Below are 23221 nucleotides of genomic sequence, written 5' to 3'. Positions count from 1 at the left end.
TATTTTACATTTACTGAGACCTATTGCTTTTTGCCTATTCCTAGTTTTATGTTTATTTTAGATTGTTTTGAAAGATGTCCAAAATATTCATTACCGGCAGGGAGGAGATCGAGGTAGCCTGAAGTCAAAAGTGAATGGGAAACTTCTTTACCATTATGTACTTTTCTGCCTTTGGATTTCATATCATTACTATGTAGTCACTAGTCAGAACTTATTTTCAAAAGGTTTTCAAGATTTTCTCTGTCAAAATATTAACTTAAAAGTAAACTTAAAGAACCCCAAATTGTATTATACATGCCTGAATGAAGGAAACACGGAAGATATTGTTGTTACAGCAAAATATGGTGAAGAAGTTAGATGGTACCTGGCTATCAGAAAGAATAGTGTATTAGATCTTAAAGGCTTGTTTTCAAACAAGCAACCATCTAAGTGAGACATTAGCGAAGTCCACATGAACTTAGTTACACCAACATCTGTGATCTAAGTATTTTAAATGATATAGTCCAAATCTGAAGGAGGGAATGGTAACAGACCTGAAATTGTGAAATTCTGGTTTGCAAAAGACTATGGATGACAGTGGAAGCCCAAAATAAATGTTCTGGATTTACACATGGAATAAGTCTTCCCTCCTATCATATTTGAGGATTGGTGTAAACTGGTTATCAGATAGAATTACAGAGAAAATGATAGTAGATTACAATGATAAAGCTAACGAATGGTTAAAATCTTGTCATTTGCTATCCCTTTTGATACAGGTTGACCTTGAGCTGGTTTTTATTTTTTTCCCCTTCAAATTGGGATTTATCTGTTGTATTTTGTTACTATTGATAGTGTTCTTGACTCTGTTAGGTATTTTTCTATGTTTTTTGGAATGTGAAGCCCAGGCCAGGTGCCTCTCCAGAGAAAATAACCAGAATAAGAGTCCCTCCAGGGTACAGCAAGGACGGAGCATGGAGGGGTAATGAGCTGATATCAAGGAGTACAAAAAGGAAGAAAATGTTTTGAAAATGAAAATCATCAGTTTTTAATTTTGAAACAATTCATTATGGTTGGTTGAATGTGTTAGACACATCAATTGTATTTTATGGCATATACTGGTAAATATAAGTTTTACATTTTAATAGTCTTTAGACCATTAAAATAAAAACTAAAAACCAAATTCACATATATTGTCTTCTCCATATAGAATATGCTAAAAAATCTAATGAACATAGATGAAAAAAATAGCAATTTTAATCTTCAGAGTTTCAAGTTTTATGTGATTTGTTTTTATATCACTGTGTCTGTAGTATTTGGGTTTTTAAATGAGCACCTTCATTGTTGGTCTAGGCCACTCTTTTATTTTTTTAAATAAATCATTTTATTGGGGCTCATACAACTCTTATCATAATCCATACTTACATCAATTGAGTAAAGCACCCTTATGCATTTGTTGCCCTCATCATTCTCAAAATTCACCTTCTACTTGGGTTCCTGGAATCAGCTCATTTTCCTTTTTTCCCCTCCCTCTCCCTCCCTGTTCCCCCCTCCCTCATGAACCCTTATCATTGGGTTCCTATCATGCACTCCCCTCATTCACGGTGAGGTGATCCCCCCCCCCCCTTTGTTGTTTGAAACCTGGTCTCCTTGGCCCTTTATGATCACACATGTTGGTGTGCTGCTTCCATGTGGACTTTGTTGCTTCTGGGCTAGATGGCCGCTTGTTTACTTTCAAGCCTTTAAGTCCCCAGACGCTATATCTCAAAAGCCGGGCACCATCAGACTTCTTCATCACACTTATGCACACGTTTGTCTTCAGCGTTTATGTGAGGAAGGTGATCACACAATGATGGTTTTTGTTATTTGCTGTCTGCTACCTGGTCCGTTCAACACTTTGTATTCACTTAGGCTGTGTGCTTCTTCTCTGTGGGCTTTGTTGCTTCCGAGCTAGATGGCCACTTGTTTATCTTCAAGCCTTTAGGACCCCAGATGCTATATCTTTTTGATAGCCAGGCACCATCAGCTTTCTTCACCACGTTTGCTTATGCACACGTCTGTCTTCAGCGATCATGTCGGGAAGGTGGGTATCATGGAATGACCGTTTAGCTGGTCGAGGTGCTATTGTATTGAGGGAGTGTGCGTGAGGATAGGCCACTGTTATGTCAATATAATTTTAAAAATGCAAAACATGTTCTTTGCCTATTTTTTGCAAAGTACTTCAAATATATGTTACAAATGTCAAAGAAAAGTTTAAAATGTACTTCGTTTTTATTTATTTCATTAAAAAATCATATTCACAACTCTTAAAATTGTATTGTCAAAAAAAGTCAAAACTGAATTGACAGACTAAATGAAAATGAGGACAATATCAAATCCTGTGGGGGTAAAGTCAAAGCAGTTTAAGGTAAAAATTTATAGCCATATATACAAATATTTAGAAACAACAATAAAAATAAACTATTGGGGAGCAGCAGATAGTAAGGGCTCAAGTAGAAGGCAAATGTTTTGAGAATGATGATGGCAACAAAGGTACATATGTTCTTGACACACTGGATATATGTATGAATTGTGATAAGAATTGTACGAGCCCCCAATAAAATGATTTTTAAAATAAACTTGGGAATAATGAAACACACTGTTAATTAGGGCTCTGAAGTCAGAAAGCTTGGGCTTGAATCTCAGCTTTAACATCTGTGACTTCTAGAAAGGCATTTACTCTGTCTTAGCTTTAGTGTTCTAATATAACAATAATAATACCTAAATCACTGTATGGATTTAATTACATAATGGCTGGAAGTGGTTAGCAGTGGGCCTCCATATAGTAAGACGTTGATAAATATTTACTATTGGAGTACTGCATTCTTTTAACATTATGAAGACTGGAAATTCCAGAACATTTAATGATTCTGGAATGCCCATTCACATGGCACCTGTACATGGCAGTTGTTAAAACAGAGTAAGGGACACTGCATGGTTCATAGTGAGAAAAGGTGAGTGGTATGCTAGATTGAACAAAAATCTGATACGCTGGACTCTAGGATGAAAAACATAGCATCAGGATTATTAACAATCTGTGATATGTGGCTGATACAACCTGGGAACTAAAGTATTTAACTGATGCTCTTTTTTAGCCCACGATAATGATTTGTATGAACAACCTGTCCCACCCTCCATCAGTAATGCGAAAACACTAGACCATGTTCCAGAGTCATCATTCAGTTTCTAACTGTAATGATGAAACATAGTTACATTGGTGAATTTTAAATCACTGATGATTATAGACTGATAGAATTGTGATTCTAATAGGCAGGTTTGACAAGTGTGAAGTGGTCACCCCAAATTTTGATGTACAACTCAAAGATGTAGAAAAATGGCAGAATAATCTGCTCCCATCCCATCAGTTTGGTTTCAACATACTGATGACTTTAGAAAACATCATGGACCACAAGGACACAAGACAGAAAACACACAGGAGGGAAAACTGGGGGATTATTTTTCTAGGGATATAATGCATACATATAAACAAAAATGTATTTGGACAAATACATTAGGTGTGTCTGTGTGTGTTGCGGAGGTGGGCCAGGATGTGCTTACTCATGAAGGTTAAAGACTATATTGGCAGCATGAATTAATTGAACATGAACAAGATGAAAATCTTCACAACTAGATCAGTAAACATGATAAATTGGTGAAGAAATAAAGGTTTCAATGATTTCATTATACTTGGATCAACAACCAACATTCATGAAGGCAGTAGTCAAACCAAGTGACATACTTCACAGAGCAAGTGTGCTGCAAAAAAGGCTTCTTTGAAGCTTTTAAAGCAAAAATGTCACTTTGATAACTAAAATGCCTCGTATGGAAGCAAAAGTTGGATAGGGAAAAGGGAAGGTGAGACTTGATGTTAACAAATTTTTGTATTGGCAAAGAATATTGAATATTGAACATACCGAGGACTGCCAGAAGTATAGAACACTGTACTGATTGCACAGTGGTCAGTTCAGCTGCTGACAGGTCAGCAGTTCAAGCCTACTAACCCCCCCACTGTAGAAAGATGTGGCAGTGTGCGTCCGTAAAGATGGTTGTTGCTAGGTGCTGTCGAGGCTATTCTGAGTCAGCACTAAGTAGTCCTGCACCGTCTTCACAATTGTTCCTATGCTTGAGCCCATTGTTACTCTAGCTCCTTGAGGGCCTTCCTTTCTTTCCTCCTCTGACCCTCTACTTTACCAAACATGATAGCCTCCTCCAGGCCTCTTCTGACAGCATGTCCAAAGTATGTAAGATGAAATCTTGCTATCCTTGCCTCTAAGGAGCACTCTGGCCATACTTCTTCCAAGGTGGATTGGTTTGCCCTTTTAGCAGTTTGTGAAACTTTGAATATTTTCCTCCAGCACCACAATTCAAAAGCATTCTTCTTAGGTTTTTTTTTATTCATTGTCCAACTTTCACATGCATATGAGGCAATTGAAATTACCATGGCTTGGGTCAGATGCCCCTTAGCCCTCAAAGTAATATTCTTGCTTTTCAACATTCTAAAGAGGTTTTGTGCATCAGCTTTAACCTATATAATATACCTTCTCTTTTGATCTCTTGACTCTTGCTTCCATGAGCATTGATTGTGGATCCAAGCAAGACAAAATCCTTAACAACTTCAACCATTTCTCCTTTTGTCATGATGTTACCTAATGGTCCAGTTGTGAGGATTTTGGTCTTCTTTATATTCAGTCATAATCCACACTGAAGGCTGCAATCCTTGATCTTCATTAGCAAGTGCTTCAAGTCCTTCTCACTTTCAGCAAGCAAGGTTGTGTCACCTGCCTATTGCAGGTTGTTAATAAGTGTTCCTATATTCCTGATGCCACAGTCATCTTCATTTAAGCCAGCTTCTCTTTGCTCAGCATACAGATTGCATAAGTATGGTGAGAGGATACAACCCTCTCTCGCACCTTTCTTGATTTTATACCATGTAGTATTTACACAACTGCCTCTTGATCCATGTACAAGTTTTTCATGAGCTCAATGGAGTGTTCTGGAATTCTCATTATCTTCAAGGTTGTCCATAATTTGTTATGATTCACAGTCCAATGCCTTGGAATAGTCAATAAAGTACAAATAAACGTTTTCTCTGATATCCTCTGCTTCTAGCCAGGACCCATCTGACAATCAGCAATGATATCCCTTGTTTCATGTCTTCTGAATTCAGCCTGAACCTCTAGCAGTTCCCTGTCAATGTACTAATGTAACAATTGTTGGATGATATTGAGCAAAATTTCAATTGCATGTGATATCAGTGATACTGTCCTGTAGTTTGAGCATTCTGTTGGCCCATCTTTCTTTGGAATGAGTACAAATATGGATCTCTTCCCATCAGTTGACCAAGTAGTAGCGTCCTGTACTTCATCAGCTTCATTCAGATGGTGTTCCATCAGTTCCTGGAGTATTGTTTTTGGCTAAGGCTTTCAGTGCTGCTTTAACTTCTTCCTTCAGCACCATTGGTTCCTGCTCATATGCTACTTTCTGAAAAGGTAGAATGTTGATTAGTACTTTTGGGTACAGTAGCTCTGGGAATTCTTTCCATCTCTGATGCTTCCTGCATCATTCAATATTTTCCCCATATCGCAACTCTAGGCTTGAATCTTTCTAATTCTATGTTTTTGCACATTTCATTATAATATTTGGCTTTGTCTTCTGAAACTGTTCTTTAGAATTTCTATTCAGTTCTGAGTTTATCATTTCTTCATTTGCTTTAGCTACTCTTTGATCAAGAGCAAGTTTTTGGGTGTCTTCTGACATGCACTTTGATCTTTTCTTTCTTTCCTTTTTAGTGACCTTTTGCTTTCTTCAGGGATGATGTTCTTGATGTCCTTCCACAGCTCATCAGGTCTTCTGTCATTAGTGTTCAGTGCAGCAAATTTGTTTTTGAAATGTTCATGAAATTCTGGTGGAATAGATTCTAAGTTGTATTTTGACTCTCATGGATTTGATTAAATTTTCTTCAACTTCAACCTGAACTTGTAAATGAGCAATTGATGATCTGTCCACATTCAGTCCTTGCTCTGGTTTAGGTGATGATACTGAGCTTCTCCATCTTCTTTTCCACCGAGGTAGTCAATTTGATTTCTGTGTATTATATCTGTCCACGTATATCAGGTATCCTCAAAGTATGGCTCGCGGGCCACATGCGGCCCGCCGAGGACATTTATCCAGCCCACCGGGTGTTTTTGCCCCGTTTGTTTTTTTTACTTTAAATTAAGATATGTGCAGTGTGCATAGGAATGTAGTTTTTAAAAAAAACTATAGTCCGGCCCTCCAACAGGTCTGAGGGACAGTGAACTGGCCCCCTGTTTAAAAAGTTTGAGGACCCCTGATGTATATAGTCGATTTTTGTGTTATTGATATAGGCATTTGCTATGAGCAAGTTGGTTTTGCAAAATTCTGTCATGTAATCTTTAGCTTAATTTCTTTCACCAAGTCCTTATTTCCCAACTACCATTCTTTTCCACTTTTGCATTCCAATTGTCAGTAATTATCAATGCATCTAAATTGCATGATTGATCAATTTCAGACTAAAGTTGGTAGAATTCTTCAATTTCTTCATCAGTAGCTTTAAAGGATGGTGCATAAATTTAGATAATTGTATTGATTGAATTTCCTTGAAGCCAGATAAAGAAAATCTTATCACAAACACCACTGCATTTCATGATAGATTTTACAATGTCCTTTTTGACAGTGAATTCCATGCCATTCTCTTGACTATTATTCTTGGCCCAGTAAATCATGATTTTGTGACTCAAAGTGGTCAATACCAGCCCATTTCAGCTCACTAATGCTTAGTTTACTTATCTTTTTTTCCATTTCATTTTTGAGAACTTCCAATTTTCCTAGATTCCTATTTCACAATTCTTAGTTTCAATCTTTAGCAGATTTCTGAAGCTGTTTCTCCTTACCTGAAGTCATACCCCATCAGCAAATGAAGATTTCAAAGGCTCAACTCCTACAGGCTTTATCCAACTCAGGTCACCATGGCTGATTCCACTCTGAGAAGTCAGCTCGTGCGCAGTCACATTTTGAGTGCCCTTGGGCCCAAGGGGCCCGTCTTTCAGCACTATCTCCCACAGTGTATCTGCTTCCATTCTTTAGGCTTTCAGTGTCTGACAGTGTTTCTAAGTTATGCAGAAGGTTTTCAGGGGCTCTTTCCTCTGAAGTGGGGAGCCAAGTCATTTTCTGTATCTGTTCTTAGTTTGGAAGCTCCACTGAACCTTGTGCACTTTGGGTCACCCTGCTGGCATTTGAAATACCAGTGACATAGTTTCCAGCATCCCAGCAAGATACAAGCCACCACAGTATGACAAACTGACAGACAAGTGGTGGTCTATAACAATTACAGCCTTGGGAACCTTAGGGGGCCAGTTCTACTCTACCCTACAGGGTTTCTGTGAGTTGGAATTAATTCCATGACATAGGTCTTAGCCAGAAGGATTATCAGTCTTAGAAGAAGTACAACCAGAATGCTCCTGAGAAGAGCATTTTCTTGCTTACTTTGGACATGTCATCAGGAGGGCTTAGTCCCTGGAGAAGGACATCATGCTTAATAAAGTAGAGGGTCAGCAAAAAAGTGGAAGACTCTCAATTAGATGAATTGGCACAGTGGCTACAACAGTGGGCTTAACGATGATTGTGAGAATGGCACGGGACCCGACAGTGTTTTGTTCTTTTGTACATTGAGTCACTATGACTCAGAACCAACTAGATGGCACCTAATAAAAAGATAAGAACATCATGTTTGGTAATGTGGAGGAACAGGAAAACTGTAGGTAAGCTCTAGGAGCTGAAAGAGGCAAGGGACAGATACTCCCTTAGAGCTTCCGAGGTAAGTGTGGCCCTACTGACACTTGGATTTCCATCCCATGATAAGGAATTTGGATTTTTTTCCCTCCAGAACTGTGGATACTGAGTTTCTATTGTGTTCTTTTTAAAAAAAATAATTTTATTGGGGGCTGATACAACTCTTATCACAATCCATCCATCCATCCATTATGTCAAGCACATTTGTACATTTGTTGCCATCATCATTCTCAAAACTTGAGCCCTTGATAGCAGTTTCTCATTTTCTCTTCCCTTCCCGCTCCCCCTCCCTCCTGAATCCTTGATAATTTATAAATTATTATTTTGTCATATCTTACACTGTCCAACGTCTCCCATCATCTGCTTTTCTATTGTCCATCCCCCAGGGAGGAGGTTATAGGTAGATCCTTGTCATTGGTTCCCCTTCTGTCCTACCTTCCCTCTACCCTCCCAGTATCGCCACTCTCACCACTGGTCCTGAAGGGGTCATCTGTCCTGGATTCCCTGTATTTCCAGTTCCTATCTGTACCAGTGTACATCCTCTTGTCTAGGCAGATTTGTAAGGTAAAATTGGGATCATGATGGTGGGAGGAAGCATTTATGAAATAGAAAAAGTGGTATGTTTCATTGTTGCTATCCTGGACCCTGACTGTCTGGTCTCCTCCCTGGAGTTTCTATCGTTTTAAACAAGAACATCAGTATACAGACTTGCTCTCTACATCCTGTTAACTTATATGCACCCAGAGAGTTAGAATTATGATCTTAAATTTGGTATGGCTCTTTGATGCTCTGTATGTGTGTGTGTGTGTGTCTTAAAAATTACAATCACTGATGCAACATGTTTACAAAGATAGTATTCTATAATCTTTGGTGAGAAGCAACTGGATCCTTAAAAGTTTGCAAGCAGCCTTCTAAGATGCAACTATTGGTCTTTCCCTATCCAGAAAAAAAAAGAAGAAGAGTGAAGAAACCAAAGACTCAAGCAGATAGGAGGACTAATGGACCACAGCTTCCATTATCCTGAGACCAGAGAACTAAATGGTGCCCAGCTACCACAACCCAGTGCTCTCATCAGGGGTCACAATAGAAGGAGGTCCCAGATAAAGTGGGGGGAAATATAGAACAAAACTGGTGAGCCTGGACCAAACCATAGTATTTTTTTTTAAATTTTAACAATTTATTGGGGCTCATAAAATTCTTATCACAGTTCATACATATACATACATCAATTGTATAAAGCACATCTGTACGGTCTTTGCCCTAATCATTTTTTTCTCCTCTTTTCTTCTTTTACATTTTATTAGGGACTCATACAACTCTTATCACCCTCCATACATATACATACATCAATTGTATAAAGCACATCCCCCTCCATACATATACATACATCAATTGTATAAAGCACATCCATACATTCCCTGCCCCAATCATTCTCAAGGCATTTGCTCTCCACTTAAGTCCCTTGCATCAGGTTCTCTTTTTTTTTTTTCCCCTCCCTCCCCTTTCCCCCCTCCCTCATGTGCCCTTGGTAATTTATACCTCGTTATTTTGTCATATCTTGCCCTATCCGGAGTCTCCCTTCCCCCCTTCTCTGCTGTCCCTCTCCCAGGGAAGAGGTCACATGTGGATCCTTGTAATCAGTTCCCCCTTTCCAACCCACTCACCCTTCACTCTCCCAGCATCGTCCCTCACACCCTTGGTCCTGAAGGTATCATCCACCCTGGATTCCCTGTACCTCCAGCCCTCATATGTACCAGTGTACAGCCTCTGTCCTATCCAGGCCTGCAAGGTAGAATTTGGATCATGGTAGTTGGGGGGAGGAAGCATCCAGGATCTGGGGGAAAGCTGTGTTCTTCATCGGTACTACCTCGCACCCTAATTAACCCATCTCCTCTCCTAAACACCTCTATGAGGGGATCTCCATTGGCCGACACTTGGGCCTTGGGTCTCCACTCTGCACTTCCCCCTTCATTTAATGTGGTATATATATATATATATATATATATATATATATATATATATATATATATATATACACATATATACACACACTTATATCGTTGTTTTTTTTTTTTTTTTTGCATGATGCCTTATACCTGGTCCCTTGGCACCTCGTGATCGCACTGGCCGGTGTGCTTCTTCCATTTGGGCTTTTTTGCTTCTGAGCTTGATGGCCGCTTGTTCACCTTCAAGCCTTTAAGACCCCAGACACTATCTCTTTTGATAGCCGGGCTCCATCAGCTTTCTTCACCACATTTGCTTATGCACCCATTTGTCTTCAGAAACCATAGTATTTTTAATAGTCTCATTTTCATGTGAAAGTTGCACAAGGAATAAGAAAGACCACAGAAGAATTGGTGCAGCCGAATTACAGAGTTGGGGAAGAAGACTGAACATTCCATGGACTCCAGGGGGAAAAAAGACATGTCTGTCTTAGAAGAAATGAAACCAGTTTATCCCTTAAATGCCAGGATGTCCAGCGTTCATCTCATGTCCTTCAGACATGTTATCAGGAGAGACCAGTTCCTGGAAAAGAACATCATGCTTGATGGAGGATCAGTGAAAGACAGGAAGACCTTCAGCAAGATGGACTGATGGCAGAGGCTGAAACAGTGGCCTGCAGCAGTAACAATTGTGATGATAGCACAGGGTGGAACTGTGTTTCATTCTCTTGTGCATAGCATTGTTATGAATTGGAACAGACTCAAGGGAACCTAACATTACAACAATTTATTGTACTTTTGTTTCTGACAAAGATGATGTAATAAACACTGGGTTTATTTTCCTATATGAAACAAATAAAATAACATATTTGAAAAACACTGGGTCTATTTTCCTATATGAAACAAAGAAAATAACATATTTGGAAAAAAAAACAAAACTGAAAACTGACTAAGACTGTGGCCCTTAGATATTCTTCAAGCCTGGAACTGAACCCACCCCCAGATTACATTTCATTTTCGACAGATCCGCTTTTAAAGCCAGCAGTAGTACCCATGAAGAATGTGATTTTAGACTAGTCGGCCATAGATGCCAGATGGGCAGGGTTTGCCCAGAAGCAGCGCTCAGGAGGCAGAGAGAGGTAGGGAAGAACAGCGAATGGAAACGGAGAACCCAAGTAGCAGCTGTTCCATGGCGGGAATGGCAAACTGATGTCGCAAAACAAAATGTGTCTAAAGTGTCTTTAGTTGAGGTTGTTCTTTGTTGTTGTCGTCGTATGTTTTTCTGTGTATGGAACCAGGATCAGTAAATCTATAGGCACAGTAAGTGGATTAATGGTTTCTTGGGAGAGCGAATCAGTACAAGAAAGAAGAAGATGCTCTAAAATTGGCTGTAGTGATGATTGCATGACTCTTCTTAATGTGATTGTGTGCTATGTGAATTATATGCCAGTTAAACTGATAAAAACATTAAATGGAAAATTACTCTAAACATTCACTTTGTGCCCCCAATTTACAGTTTATTTTATATTTAATAGTTATTCATGCTGGTTGATGTGGTTATTTCATATACTTTTAATCTCATACAAATCCTTTATATAAGTTTATGATTGTTTTATTACTGGATATTTAAATCATTTATCGTGTGGTGTGTGTGTAGGGGGGTCGGGGTCAAGGTTGAATGAAGTACCATGCTATATATTTTATTATTTTGTTCAAGTCTTCTAACCCCTTACCTTGCCTTTTTCCTGGTAACATTGACTTAAGGGAAAAAAATACTATAAATGCTAGCCTAGTTGTCTTGTAGTATGTCTCTCATTGTGGATTTATCTAGCTCTTTCTTGGGTGTTATGCAACTTTTTTTTCTATTTCCAGCATTTTCTATAAACAAAATTGAATCTAAAATCTAGATTAAATTCAGGTTAAACACCTTGAGCAAGAATACCTAATAGGTAATCTGTGAACTTCATACTATATCACATTAAGAGATAAGTAATGTCTACTAACCACATATTAATGATGCTAATAAGTTTGGTCAATATGTTGAGGAAGAGTGACAGATCACTAAGCTGCTCGGTTTTTCCCTTCACTAGTAAGTACAGGTGATTCATTAACACCAGGTAGATGTCCAGGTCATTATTAAACTTTTAGTTAAATGTCAGCATATTTTGTTGGTGATTTCCCGGATCAGTTATGAGATGCAGAATTAGCATGGTGGCTAAGTGACCTCCTTTAGCTTCACTAGGAGGAAAGAGAATCCAACTCCACATTATCCCAAAGCTGATTTCTATGAGGCAGAGGAGGTTAAACATGCTGCACGCTCCAGGCTTCTTTCACTCTCTTCTGACACACTGTTCCTCTCATTCCTTCCTGCTTGTTTGCTAGGTTTGCACTGGCCACATAGACCATTCATAACTCTGGAGTTGATGGGGGAAATTAACAGACTATGGTTCAGGAACAGAAAGTGTTCCTGTGGCCAGGAACGACTCTTCTCAGCTGTGCTCACAAGCACGCCTCTTGCTGGTCCTTGGCCTCTGCGTTGCTTAGGCAAGTGTTGAAAGCTCCCATAGCACTGGTAAATGTCCAAGGGACAGCCCGTTGTGCAAGTCACTCTCCTGCTCGAAGCCTGCACTCATTCAGCTTGACTCATTCTGTGGTCCGAGAGCCACCTGCTCTGTCTTGTGCTCTCACGGCTGCTTCCTCTGCTGCCCCCCTCCTGCCCCCCCCTACACTGCTGGCTCTCTATGCAGGAGTTCCAGGGTCCAAAAGACCGGTTCAACTTGTGACTATTTTGATCGTTGTGAGATCTCCTGTTTTTGCTTCTGAGATGACTCATATTGGAATGATAAAATTACCAGTCCCTTCCTTAAAGCCTCCTGCATCTTATTTGTATGTTTCTACCCCATCATTTGGTAGGAATTATAAAGACTGAGTAGAAAAGGCATATCATGTAATGAACTGTACATGATAAGAGTTTTCTAGAAGCTAGACTTTAGGAACTCACGGTGCATATTGCTACAGGAATCTCTTTGCTTCTAGAATTTTTTATTGGACAAAGCTAGTAATTATACTTCTAAAAATTCATAAAGGCAATTCAAACTAAGTAGTTTGGGACCAGCTGTTGTACTGAAAATAACTAGTGCTAAACAAAAAAAATACAACTATGTTAAGTCGCTGGAGAGCTATCAAGGCAGTGAGGAGTGGCAAAATCAAGAGTCTATAGAAGAGTAAAGTCAGTTACACTTGGAATCAACATCAGGGGTCCTTTTTTTCCTACAAAACCAAAAATCTCCAACCTGTTGCCAAAGTCATTTCAGTTCATGGTGACCCTATGAGCTAAGAGCAGAACTGAGCTCTGTAGGATTTTGTTGTCTGTGACCTTTATGGAAACAGATCCCTAGATCTTTCTTCCAGGGTGCTGCTGAGTGGGGTTGAACTACCAGCCTTCCGGTTAGCAGTCAAGTGCTTACTGTGCATCACTTAGGGACCTTATATTTAATTCCTAATGCAGTGCTGAGAAACAGAGTCTGTCGAGCTTTTGAAAGATCTTCTGGTTGGGAGATTTTCTTTGAAAAGATGATGTGCATACGAGAGTGATAAAATCCCAGGGTTTGCGTTGGGATCCTGAAAGGGTACCCTTTAGCAGTAACAGTGAGTTGGGAAGCAGCCAGTCCTCACAAAGAGGAAGGCCTTGATTAGTTTAATTAAGATGAACCAATTGCCAGTGGTTTAGGCTAGATGTTTGCCAAAAGCAAAAATGTATGCCTACATTTGCAGAAAGCAACAAAAGCAAACAGAGACAAAATTTTATATGCAGATTTTTTATTAACATTTTATTAGGGACTCATACAACTCTTATTACAATCCATACATACATCAATTGTATAAAGCACATCTGTACATGCTTTTCCCTAATCATTTTCAAAGCATTTGCTCTCCACTTAAGCCCTTTGCATCAAGTCCTCTTTTTTCCCCTCCCTCATGAGCCCTTGATAATTTATAAATTATTATTTTGTCATCTCTTGCCCTATCCGGCGTCTCCCTTCACCCCTTTTCTGTTGTCCGTCCCACAGGGAGGAGGTCACATGTAGATCCTTGTAATCGGTTCCCTCTTTCCAACCCTCTCACCCTCTACCCTCCCAGTATCACCCCTCCCACCCCTGGTCCTGAAGGTATCGTCCACCCTGGATTCCCTGTGTCTCCAGCTCCCATATGCACCAGTGTACAACCTCTGCTCTATCCAGACTTATGCAGATTTTTGTATGCAATATTTAGCATTCAGTTCACAAAATCAAACAGGCACTAATGGATAGGAAGTCTTTCTTTGTTCTAGATTTGAATACGCCTTTGTTATGTTTAAAATATGGCATATTTCAAAATGGTTACTTCTCCCTTTCCCCTGCCAGAGCTGTGAGGGGTTACATTTGAACTTTAACTGAAAGTCTCTTGGTGCTGTATATACTCGAGTATAAGCTGACCCGAATATCAGCCGAGGCACCTAATTTCACCACAAAACTGCATTAAAAATGTGCTGAAAAACTCGGCTTATACACAAGTGTATACGGTATTTTTTGCAGTAAAAAACCCCAAGAAAATGTGGGGAGGGCTCCTACGAGTTGCTCTCTGCCATACTCGGTCTCAAACATGTAACCACAGTGACATTGTAAGTGATCCTGCCAGTTTATGGCTGCAGTGATTTCTGTTCCCAATGAACACAACGCAGCTGTGACTCTAAATTTACTTCTCATTTCAGCTTTTTTTGGAGGGGGGGGCAGTTTACCCTGTGACCTTAGTTCTTGGATGGGTCCAAGAAAAGTTTATTTTTAGTTTGCCCAGCACTTTTCCTCTTGTAAGGACAGAAGCAGTAATTTTTAAGCTTTTTCACACGTTGGAACTGAAACTAGAAGTTGTCTTCACGTTAGGAAAATATTTTACTGCCTTAGTCATCAAATAAAGTTCTACGTACTTACATGTGTTGGTGTATTATCTGTTTTTAGTTTGAATGTAAGCTTCATACTGGTAGGACTTTGAATTGTTACGTGTCTTCCTGTATAATAGCACATTGCCAAGTGCCTGGCATCTTGCAGATACTCAGTATTTTAACAAACGTATGAGCCTGCAGAAGTGTCTTCAGTGGTTGCATGTTGGGCTGGGATCCCCCATGGTCTGCAGTTTGAAGCCACTAGCAGTTCTCAGGAGAAAGACTGGACTTTCTACTTCAGTAAACAGTTACAGTCTCTTGACACCCACAGGGTGAGTCATTGACTTAATATGTCCAAGGACTGGAAAAACTTTTTCTGCTTAAAAACTTGATAATCAATAGAACATTCACTACTTTCTCAGTAAACTAGTATTTCCAGTTGATTAACTGTTTTATACTTCAGAGTATTTTGCCTCTAAGGGAGATACATGATGATTATAAAAGACATGAATTAGGCAGTGGTCCTCAGCCTTCCTAACGCCGCGACCCTTTAATACAGTTCCTAATGTGGTGATTTCCGTTGCTACTTCATACCTGTAATTTTGCTACTGTTACGAATCAGGTGACCCCTGTGAAAGGGTTGCTTGACCCCCAAAAGGGTCGCATCCCACAGGTTGAAAACCACTGAAAAGAGTTTTCTTGTGATAGGTAAGAAAAGTTGAAATCTGATGACACAAGCCGATTTCTCAGGCAGTCGTTTTTAAATGATTATGTATAGAGGACGGAAATTTAAAAACCAATACCTTGAAATTATTTGTGTCCATTCATCTCTTGAAAATGTGTACTTTCAAGGAACAATGCTTCTAAAATCTTGAGTAAAGTGCTTTTCAACCCCTGCCATTCAGGTAAGAATCTTTGGCTAGCTTGAGGCGTCTATGAATTGGAAGTTCTGAGTGCCACTGCGGGAAGGTTGAGGGGTCTGTGCACTGAAGACAAAGTCCAAACACAGAGGAGGAAACAGACAAGCCAAGAAGACGGTGACCCTAAAGCTCTTTATTTATGTTACACCTGGATTGTTTCTGGCATGGATCTGAAAATAATGTTTGCCTTTTAAATTAGTTAAATTAAGAATGTTGGCATGTCTTATTTATTTTTAATTTCTCCCCAGGTAAATGAATGGTCATTGAAGATAAGAAAGGAAATGAGAGTAGTTGACAGACAAATAAGAGGTAAATTATCATTTTATGTCTCTTCTTCCCTACCTTCTTCGTAGATTTTGCTTTAGTTCATATAAATAAACTGTACCTCTAGATTTCAAAATATATTTAACATTTATATATTGTGTGTATGTATGATTACTTAAGCTTATTCTTAAAAGGTCCCTGATTATGCAACTAGTAGTACTCAACTACTAACCTGAAAGTTGGCGGTTCAAACCCACCCAGTGGCACTGTAGAAGAATGGCCTGCTACTAGTTTACTTCTTATCTATAGCTATTCTAATTATGTTTTTTAATTCTATAATCAGCATAAGGAAACCAAAAGAGCATGAATTCAGAGAAACTACATATTGTATGATGAATTAAAAGCACAAAAGAAACCCTATTATATACAAAGAAATGTCTTTTTTTGGAATTTAAATTAAAGAAATTATGTGTAAATAGGAAAAAATCTATTATTGCTACTACAGTAGTATCATAGCTGAAAATGGAGGGACATTTATTTCTATGTAAAATTGATTTATTGAATACAACTTAAAATTGAGGTGACATGAAAAGAAATGGTTACATTTGAAAAATTCATCATTTTTAACACATTTATGATTGGATAAAAAATTAGTACAAGAAAATCCAAAAGCATAGAATTGTAGAGGCAACTATTTCTGGCCCTGATGCAGTTATTAGTTTCTACTTCAACTCACATTATAGAAAACTGGACAAAATCTATGAAACAATAGGACTGTGATCACTGAGAAGAGGCAAACATATGATGTTGACTCTCTGCCTAGAGCTACTTTCTGGATTGTAGTGCAAGGAGTGGCAATCCCAGGTAGTGTGATGGTATTGCTAAGTTAAAGAACAGAGGTCTGAGATCAGAGACTGAAATGGATAGAATTTGTAGTTTAGAGTATCACAGAGGTGAGAACTACCTAGATAAAGAAATCTGGATAACAATGGAGATTTTTTTTAGCCTTTAACTCAGCGGTTCTCAACCTGTGGGTCGGGACCCCTTTGAGGGTCAAACGACCTTTTCACAGGGATCACCTGATTCATAACAGAACCAAAATTCCAGTTAGGAAGTAGCAACGAAAATAATTTTATGGTTGGGGGGTTACAACACGAGGAACCTGTATTAAAGGGTCACGACATTAGGATGGTTGAGAACCACTGCTTTAACTGAATACAAAGTTCTGTAGATCTGTCTTGGAAGAAGTACAGCCAACCAGAATGCTTCTTGAGGCAAGGATGGCAAAACTCTATCTCATGTAGGGTAGTCCCTGGAGAAAGTCATCCTGCTTGCTAAAGTAGAGGGGCAGTGAAAAACAGGAAGACCCTTGACACAATGGATTGACACTGGCTCAAGTACAGCAACTACTGTCAGGATGGTGCAGAACTGGGGAGTGTGCCCTTCTGTTGGGCATAGGGTAATTATGAATCAAACTGACTTAAAGGAACTGGATCCAACCTATTTGTCTCTAAGCAACCTATTTGTCTAAGCAACCTATTTGTCTCTAAGCAACCTATTTGTCTAAGCAACCTATTTGTCTCTAAGCAACCTAGGGAGTTACAAAAATTTCATCGAAAGTGCATTAAGTAACATGGGCTGCAATAATATTAATGGTAAAAATCTCAGCATTGCATGAAAGGCTTGCTTTGAGAAAGGATACCAGAATAGATCTAGGTTTACAAACTTGTAGCATCAATGCCCGGTTTCAAGGCTTTTATCTTATTTTATTTTAAAAATCATTTTATTGGGGATTCGTACAGCTCTTTTCACAATCCATACATCCATCCATTGTGTCAAGCACATTTGTACATCTGTTGCCATCATTTTCAAAAAATTTTCTACTTGAACCCCTTTCAGCTCCTCATTTTTCCCTCTCTTCCCGACCCTCCCTCACGAACCCTTGATAATTTATAAATGATTATTTTTTCATGTCTACACTGACTGATATCTCACTTCACCCACTTTTCTGTTGTCCGGATCCGGGGGTTATATGTAGATCACTGTGATCCGTTCCACCTTCCCCCACCTTCCCTTTACCCTCCTGGTATCGCTACTCTCATTATTGGTCCGGAGGGATTTATCTGTCCTGGATTCCCTGTTTCCAGCTCTTATCTGTACCCATGTACATGCTCTGGTGTAGCCGGATTGGTTTCACAGCATTTAAAGAGAGAATCACTTGGAAGAATTCTGCCAGATTTAAATGAAAACCTTTTCTTATTTACTGATCTCAAAATCCCTGGGCCTTCAAAAATATTGACAAGAATAAGCTGCTGGGCTAGTGCAGGAGTAATTCAAGGCTTGGATAATGTTTGTGTTATTAGAAGCCTGTCTTTTTAATGTTTTCATCCAAGAAGTGTGCCTACGGCCTTCAAAAAACATCTTTCAAAATTCTGCAGGTGTTTGACAATGCCCTAGGACATCTTTTCCTCGTGTAGGTGTTCTGAATGTAGATAGGAGAGTGGTGGATCTGATCACTCCTCAGATTGATATGCAGTTGCTACCTCCAAGGCACACTGCTTATATGTTATGTCTGCTTAGGCAATAATAGCAACAGATGGAGGTATAGTTACATTATGCTATTTCTGGAAGTATTATTATTATTCACTCTAACCAGAACATTACATCTTCTTGAGAAGAAGTTATTGGAAAATGCATGGAGATATGAAAAAAAGATTGCTGAACTATGTGATCATGTCTCCAGTATTTGTTAGGTTAATACGATGGAAAACCGTCCAAATGGCAAGGACGCTGTAGTCAGAATTTGCTGTCGGCAATGCAGAACTGCTCATAGATCGGGAAGAAGAGGAACTGACAGGTCCATGACCTAATAGATTTTGAAGAAGAAAAGAAATGCTGAAGAGGAAAGAAATAATGAGAAAGAAAACAGAAATTGTCAAAAAAAATTTACAGTGAAATTTCCCGGTTAAACCATGGACTTCAGTTCTTAAAAACTTGAACCTCAGTGTTGATTGTTTTACTAAAATCAATAGGCAGATTTGGGAAGCAGTGAAGTGTTACCACAAAATATATGAAGGGAAAGATGATATACAGACAACTCTTAATTTTCTGAATGGAAACACCCTTGCCATGTCCAGGAAATCCAGATGATCCAGAACTTTCCACAAGTGGAGTTATAACCACAGCTGACAAAATGCTAACCAACATTATTGTACTCTTTTGTATCACCTGAGTCAATTTTGATGATATGCATATTTTTATAGTCCATATATTAACATATAGTTTTACATTCACTTGTAATGTTTCTAAATCCCAAAGGCAAAATTTTTTATTTATAAAGATATTGATAAAAGACTATTAATGAAACCTATTTTTAAGTTATTCCACTTTCAGTAACAACAGTAGTAAGTGTCGGTGAGAAGGTGGAAAAGCTGGAATCCTCACATGCTGTTGAGACTGAAATGGTGCAGCTACTTTGAAAACCAGTTTGACGGTTCCTCAAAAAGTTAGAGCCCCTAGGTAGACATCCAAGAGATGGGGAGCACCTGCACATACCGCTTTACATGGATGTTCATAGCAACATGATTTATAAAACTGAAAGTAGAAACAGAGTGCTCGTCAGCTGATGAATGGGTAAATAAACATTAGCTAAAGAAGCCAAATCTATGATTCCATTAATATGAAATGTGTAATATAGGCCGTTCTGTATTAGCTTAGTGGTTGCCGGAGTCTTGGAGGAGGGCAGGTGATGAGAAAGGACACGAGTACTAACAGGTATAGGGAAAGTCGTGATGAAAATGTCCTAGAACGAAATAGTGGGACTGTCGTAAATATATACCCAAACCCATTGGATCCTATCAAATGCTTGAATGGATTTTTATGGTACATGAATCATGCCTCAACTTAAAAATGAAAATCTCGTCTGAAAGCCAGTTGTTTTCTATGCTCTGATGAATTGTATTAATTGAATAAAACTAAAGAGAAATTATTACAATTCCAGGTATTATTATTACTATGCTTTCCAAAAATTTTTTAAGATACCGCTACTTGTTTAAATGAAATAATGAATGTGTCTGGCTATTAAAATTGTGTGTAGGGGTTGAATCTGGCTATTGAAATTGTGTGTGGGGGTTGAATCTGGCTATTGAAATTGTGTGTCACAAGTTGAGTGGTGAGAGAGATGGGTATTATCCTCAAATCTCTTTTTTTTTTTTTTACATTCTATTAGGGGCTCATACAACTCTTATCACGATCCACACATATACATACATCAATTGTATAAAGCACATCCGTACATTCTTTGCCCTAATCATTTTCAAAGCATTTGCTCTACACTTAAGCCCTTTGTATCAGGTCCTCTTTTTTTCCCCCTCCCTCCCTGCTCTCCCTCCCTCATGAGCCCTCGATAATTTGTAGATTGTTATTTTGTCATATTTTGCCCTATCCGGAGTCTCCCTTTCCCCCCTTCTCTGCCATCCATTTCCCAGGGAGGAGGTCACATGTGGATCCTTGTAATCAGTTCTCCCTTTCCAACCCACTCACCCTCCACTCTCCCAGCATCGCCCCTCACACCCCTGGTCCTGAAGGTATCGTCCACCCTAGATTCCCTGTGCCTCCAGCTCCCATATGCACCAGTGTACAACCTCTGCCCTATCCAGTCCTGCAAGGTAGAATTTGGATCATGGTAGTTGGGGGGAGGAAGCATCCAGGATCTGGGGGAAAGCTGTGTTCTTCATCGGTACTACCTCGCACCCTGACTGACCCGTCTCCTCTCCTAAACCCCTCTGTGAGGGGATCTCCAGTAGCCGACAAATGGGCCTTGGGTCTCCACTCTGCACTTCCCCCTTCATTCAGTATGGTATATATATATATATATATATATATATATATATATATATATATATATATATATATATATACGCACACCAGCCTGTGCGATCACGAGGTGAAATCTCTTTTTTACCATGGGCAAATTCACTGTAGGACTGTGGGCATGACAGGATTGGAAGTGAGGCCTCAGTGTGTATGCATCTACTCATAATGCACCCATCAAGAAGCATATCATGGACATTTTAATTAATGACTGTACAGAGATTGTCTTCCCATAGTTTCAGAAATACTACTTCTTGATTATTAAATGTCTCTGAAATGTGCTTATAGTAATTTTTTTTGCTTACAGTAATTTTTAAGTACTTGAATACCTGTACTAACAATTGTTAGAAAGGGTCAGAAAGAGCAATTTTTAAATTTTGCCAAGTATAATATGTCTATACTTCTCATGTTGTTTCTGGAATTAATGAATACCTACCACATTAAAAATTATATCTTACTATATACATATGCTTCTATAAGGAATCCTGGTGACACAGTCATTCAGCACTCAGCTTCTAACAGAACGGTCAACATTCCAAACCCACCAAGTGTTTGGAGGGAGAAAGATGTAGCAGTCAAGATTACAGCCTTGGAAACCCCCTGGGATGGTTCTACTCTGCTCAACAGAATTGCTATGAGTCAGAATTGACTTACTCAGCAACATGGAATGAGGCTTTTAAATTTTTTAATTTAATTGACATTTAGATTATGATTTGAATAGATGTAAATGTCCGTAAATCTCCTGGCTTACTAAGATTTTTTGTGTCCTGTGTTCTAAGTATAGATATCCAAAGGGAAGAAGAAAAGGTAAAACGATCTGTGAAAGATGCTGCCAAGAAGGGCCAGAAGGATGTCTGTGTGGTTCTGGCCAAGGAGATGATCAGGTCCAGAAAGGCCGTGAGCAAGCTCTACGCATCGAAAGCCCACATGAACTCTGTGCTCATGGGGATGAAGAACCAGCTTGGTAAGGTGATGCGCTTGCTGTTTTTGATCAACACTGCATTCTGAATAGGAAAAGCAGCCTCAAATCCATTTTTTTGTTCTTTATATTGTCTTGAGTTATTACACAAATGAAACTATTATTTTTAAGCAATCATGCTTCATTTATTCCTTCAACATCTTATATCCAGTGATTAGATCTGCTCTGTTCCACAGAAGTCATGTGTGTCTGTATTATACTATTTTTATGTTCTTTTTTCCCCAGTGTTTTTGAGATAATGGTGAACTGACATCTAACTCTGCATTGTTTAGTAGTTAGAATATATTATTGCCTCATCTTAACAATGTCGTGTTATTGAGCTGATAGTTGAGTCTTAGGAGTAAGAAGCTGGTTTATGTGTTAGAGGGAGAGTGGAAAATTCCCTCCCTCCATCATAGTCCCAGAGTAGCCATAAGCAACATTTAGAGTAGCTTAAATTTGGCTTTGACTTTGTCATCTCCTTTTATATCTCATCTCTATCTCCATCTTAGGAGTCAGCAGACTGCCATGAGTGTTCAACATGCATACGAAGTGCCATTTTTAGATAATTTTTTTCAACTCATGTGTTTAAAATAAAAACAAGACATAATTTCCTTTCATACTGTTGTTTGCAGTCTTTTGCTGGCATCTGTTTACAAGCCACAGCATCTTAGCGGTGCAGTGGGCTACTTGTTGGGCTGTTAATTAATTGCAGGGTCAGTAATTCCACAGGGGCTGTTCTGTCCTGCCCTATAGGGTCGTTATTAGTTAGAATAGACTGGATGGCAGTTTTGTGAGCTTTGAATCTTCAGGTCAGTGACAACTTGACCCATAAGTTCTTATATTACATCCCTTTGGTTTGTTTTCTTCTATTAGAAAATTCCTATCAGATACTTAGCTTGAATATTGATTCAAATGATAGAGAAATATTTCTCTAAAGAATATTTTCATCTCTGTTAGATACTAAGTTGATGAATATATCACACTCAGAAGTTAGAGTGAATGCTTCACTTTAAAGTGTGGGACCAAGTGAGCAAGTGGTTGTTTTGGGCTGTGGAGGTTCATTTTTAACATTCAGATGTGCTTTTAAAATACGCCTGACAGGTAATGTGTCATCAGTTTCTTTCTTCAAAAACTAAAGAAAAAAAATAATGGGTAGAAAAAGTGTAAAATAAACATCAAGTTCATGGTATCCCATCATCTTAAAAGAATGTCAGGATTAGATTAGCTTCATTTAAAAATATTGTGCTCTGTCCTAAAGTTGTGTATTTAGGCTCTTCAGAATCATGGCTGTATTGCAAAGATGCTTATTTTGAATAAGCCATGCATTCGGTGCTCTGAAGGAATACCTATGTTTTGTCAGTTGAAAGCACTAGTAAGTGAGCCTTTTTGCAAATAGCTTTGAAGGTTTCCTAGTTGTACCTATTTGTTTGTGTGGGTGTGTGTGCGCAGCATGCTGCAGGTGTGTGCAACATGCTGCAGGACAAGTTTCTCTAGTTTTTTTTCTGGCTCTTTCTACTGA

General features: G+C 38.9%; 1 protein-coding gene across 2 annotated transcripts in view; it reads left to right on the top strand.

Annotated features, from left to right (window-relative positions):
• CHMP3 (charged multivesicular body protein 3) overlaps window positions 1–23221 on the top strand; it is a 68386-nt gene that overhangs the window by 7898 nt on the left and 37267 nt on the right. For both annotated transcript variants that reach the window (XM_075563113.1, XM_075563112.1), the window contains exons 2-3: window positions 15854–15914; window positions 21526–21705. In XM_075563113.1, the coding sequence (XP_075419228.1) occupies window positions 15854–15914; window positions 21526–21705 (241 nt within the window). The remainder of the gene's footprint in view (window positions 1–15853; window positions 15915–21525; window positions 21706–23221) is intronic.

The sequence above is a fragment of the Tenrec ecaudatus genome, chromosome 11 (genome assembly GCF_050624435.1).
Source record: "Tenrec ecaudatus isolate mTenEca1 chromosome 11, mTenEca1.hap1, whole genome shotgun sequence".
In the NCBI taxonomy this organism is placed as follows: Eukaryota; Metazoa; Chordata; class Mammalia; order Afrosoricida; family Tenrecidae; genus Tenrec; species Tenrec ecaudatus.
The sequence above is the reverse complement of the archived record's forward strand: the minus strand, read 5'-3'. Positions and strand labels throughout refer to the sequence as shown.